General features: G+C 43.5%; 1 protein-coding gene across 1 annotated transcript; it reads right to left on the reverse strand.

Moving 5' to 3' along the window:
* Positions 1-317: 317 nt before the first annotated feature.
* LOC138885511 (uncharacterized) lies at positions 318-857 on the reverse strand. Its single transcript, XM_070166464.1, has one exon. The coding sequence runs from the start codon at positions 855-857 to the stop codon at positions 318-320; it is 540 nt and encodes a 179-aa protein (XP_070022565.1).
* Positions 858-2,659: the final 1,802 nt, after the last annotated feature.

The following is a 2,659-nucleotide window of genomic DNA, read 5'->3' on the forward strand; positions in this document are numbered from 1 at the left end:
CAACCGCTCTTGCCACTCTATAGTGGTGTAGGGTTGGCTTTGATCATCATGTCTAAATAGGACCAAGCAAAATGATCTATGTTATCAACAAGAAATTGAATAAGCTTTTTCCTGAGTTTAGGGATTAATCATGTTCCTAGGTATACCTTTCGCTCGGGAAAGTACTAGATCAATATAACTTATTTCGGCTCTTCGACCATTGATTTGGTGGCGTCAACATCTTTGGGAACAATAAAAGTTCGAGGGGTTATAAATTCCTCCCCTTCTTCAACTATCTCTTGCTTCCCCAATTTGGTTGAGGCTGGTTGCTGTGATTGCTATTTGGCTTCCTGTTTTCTTTTGATGCTCGACCTTTCCGAGGCTGATAATATCGATATCAATGTTACCTCATCGACTAAAAACATTTCCTTTGCAGCATGCTGCTCCCTGTATACTATTTTTACATCGTCTGACGTCGGGAATTTCAGCATTTGGTGGAGAGTCAAAGGGACTGCCTTCATATTGTGGATCCAAGGCCTTCCAAGTAGGGCATTGTACCCCATGTCTCTCTCGATCATGTGGAACTTGGTATCTTTAATGGTTCCAGCCACGTTCGCCCATAGAATAATATCCCCTTTAGTTGTTTCACTGGCCATATTGAAGCTTTTTAAGACCTGAGCTGCGGGCACGATTTGATCTTGTAGGCCAAGCTGCTCCACGACCCTCGATCGGATGATATTCGCTGAGCTACATGGATCCACTAAAACACGCTTAACTTGAACATTATTTAATAAGATAGAAAATACCAGAGCATCATTGTGGGGTTGAGAAATACCTTCTACTTCTTCGTCATTGAATGATAAGGAGCCTTCGGGCATATAATCTCGGGTTCATTTTTCCCTAGTGACAGATACCTTAGTGCGTTTGAATATTGGTCCATGTGGAATGTCAACCCCACTGATGATTATATGAATGATATGTTGGGGTTCCTCCTGTTCATTTTTCCTGTTGGCATCCCTTTCTCTGAAATGATTCTTGGCTCGATCGCTGAGGAACCCTCGAAGGTGGCCCTCATTGAATAGACGGGTTATCTCCTCCCTTAATTGCATGCAATCCTCGGTCCTGTAACCATGCATGCCATGATACTTGAACAACAAATTTGGGTTTCTTTGGGAAGGATCGGTCTGTATGGGTCTGGGCCACAGAGTAGATTTAATATTTTCGATTTGCGATACAATTCCTGATGCATCGAAGCTAAAGTTATATTCTGATAATTGTGGTGCCTCTGTAGGATCAACATACTTATCAAAACCACTTTTGCTCATAGGTCCCCTAGAATTCTATCCTCGATCACTTCTTCGATCATTCCGGGTGGAATTGCGTCCTGAACCATTGTTCCTTCGATCTGCGGTATACGGTTGATATTGTTCTCTGTTCGACCTTGGATCCCTATAGAAGTCCCTCTTGGTTTTAACTACCGACCTGTTTGGATGTACTGAACCGGAAGGGGATCCTAATTGGTCATCCTCAACCCTGATCTTCGAATGATATCGATTGTGCACATCTGCCCAAGTTACAGCTGGATACTCGATCAAATTTTGTTTTAACTGAGGTGATGTTATCGAACTCCACTCGTTTAACCCTTGGGTGAAAGCTCGAACATCCCAATCATCTATGACCGGTGGCAAATCCATGCGTTCCATTTGAATCGGTACATAAACTCCCTCAGCATTTCATTATACCTTTGTCTTACCTTGAAAAGGTCTGATTTTCTTGTTGCGACCTTTATGGCCCCGACGTGTGCCTTTACGAAAGAATCTGCTAACATGGCAAATGATTCGATGGAATGTGGCAGGATGTGATACCAAATCATTGCTCCCTATGAAAGGGTCTCTCCGAATTTTTTTAATAGCATAGATTTGATTTCATCATCTTCTAAATCGTTACCCTTGATGGCGCATGTATATGAAGTAACATACTCGTTGGGATCGGTGGTCCCATTATATTTAGGTATGTATGGAATACGAAACTTTTTTGGAATAGGCTTCAGAGTCGCACTTGGAGGAAATGGATTTTGTCAAACTTCTTCGAATCCATCCCTTTCAAAATTAGTGGTGCCCCCGGTATCTGGTCAACTCGAGAGTTGTATGTCTCCATTTTTTATCATTAGCTTCGATTTTCTTCTCTCTGACTCGATTCTCTTGGTGAGCTCCTCGAGCATTTTCATTATTGCAGGATCGGTCCCCTATCAGTTACCATTCGACCTCTCTGGCACTGGCTCGGTACGTCGAGTGATTTCTAGTTCAACCCCTCTCGGAGTTCTATGTTGATTTTGAAGCTGAGAAATAGCGGCCTGAGCATGTAGCATCTCAAATATCACCTGGAGACTAACTCTTCTGCCTCCTCTGCCCTGTGTACCTTGACCACCAGATCGGTCTTCTCTGCATACACTCCCCTTGGGGTCCACGCCTAGGTCTGCATTTAGAGTAATGTGAGAACTGACATCGATTGGATCATCAACCGATGCTCCCCCAAGATTAGCCGGTGGCACCCCGACTCTTGGAGCAATTACATTGTCATTTTCCCCGTGAAACCCGAGACCATCGTCACCATGTGTGGGTGCATTGTGTGAGTTTGGCATGTTTTAACCTGAGAGCAAAAATACTTGACAAGAACAAGC

Source organism: Nicotiana sylvestris, chromosome 2, assembly GCF_000393655.2.
Source record: "Nicotiana sylvestris chromosome 2, ASM39365v2, whole genome shotgun sequence".
In the NCBI taxonomy this organism is placed as follows: domain Eukaryota; kingdom Viridiplantae; phylum Streptophyta; class Magnoliopsida; order Solanales; family Solanaceae; genus Nicotiana; species Nicotiana sylvestris.

Coding starts and splice junctions, on each gene's coding strand:
- LOC138885511 (XM_070166464.1), bottom strand. CDS start 857: ATGCCCGAAGGCTCCTTATCATTCAATGACGAAGAAGTAGAAGGTATT.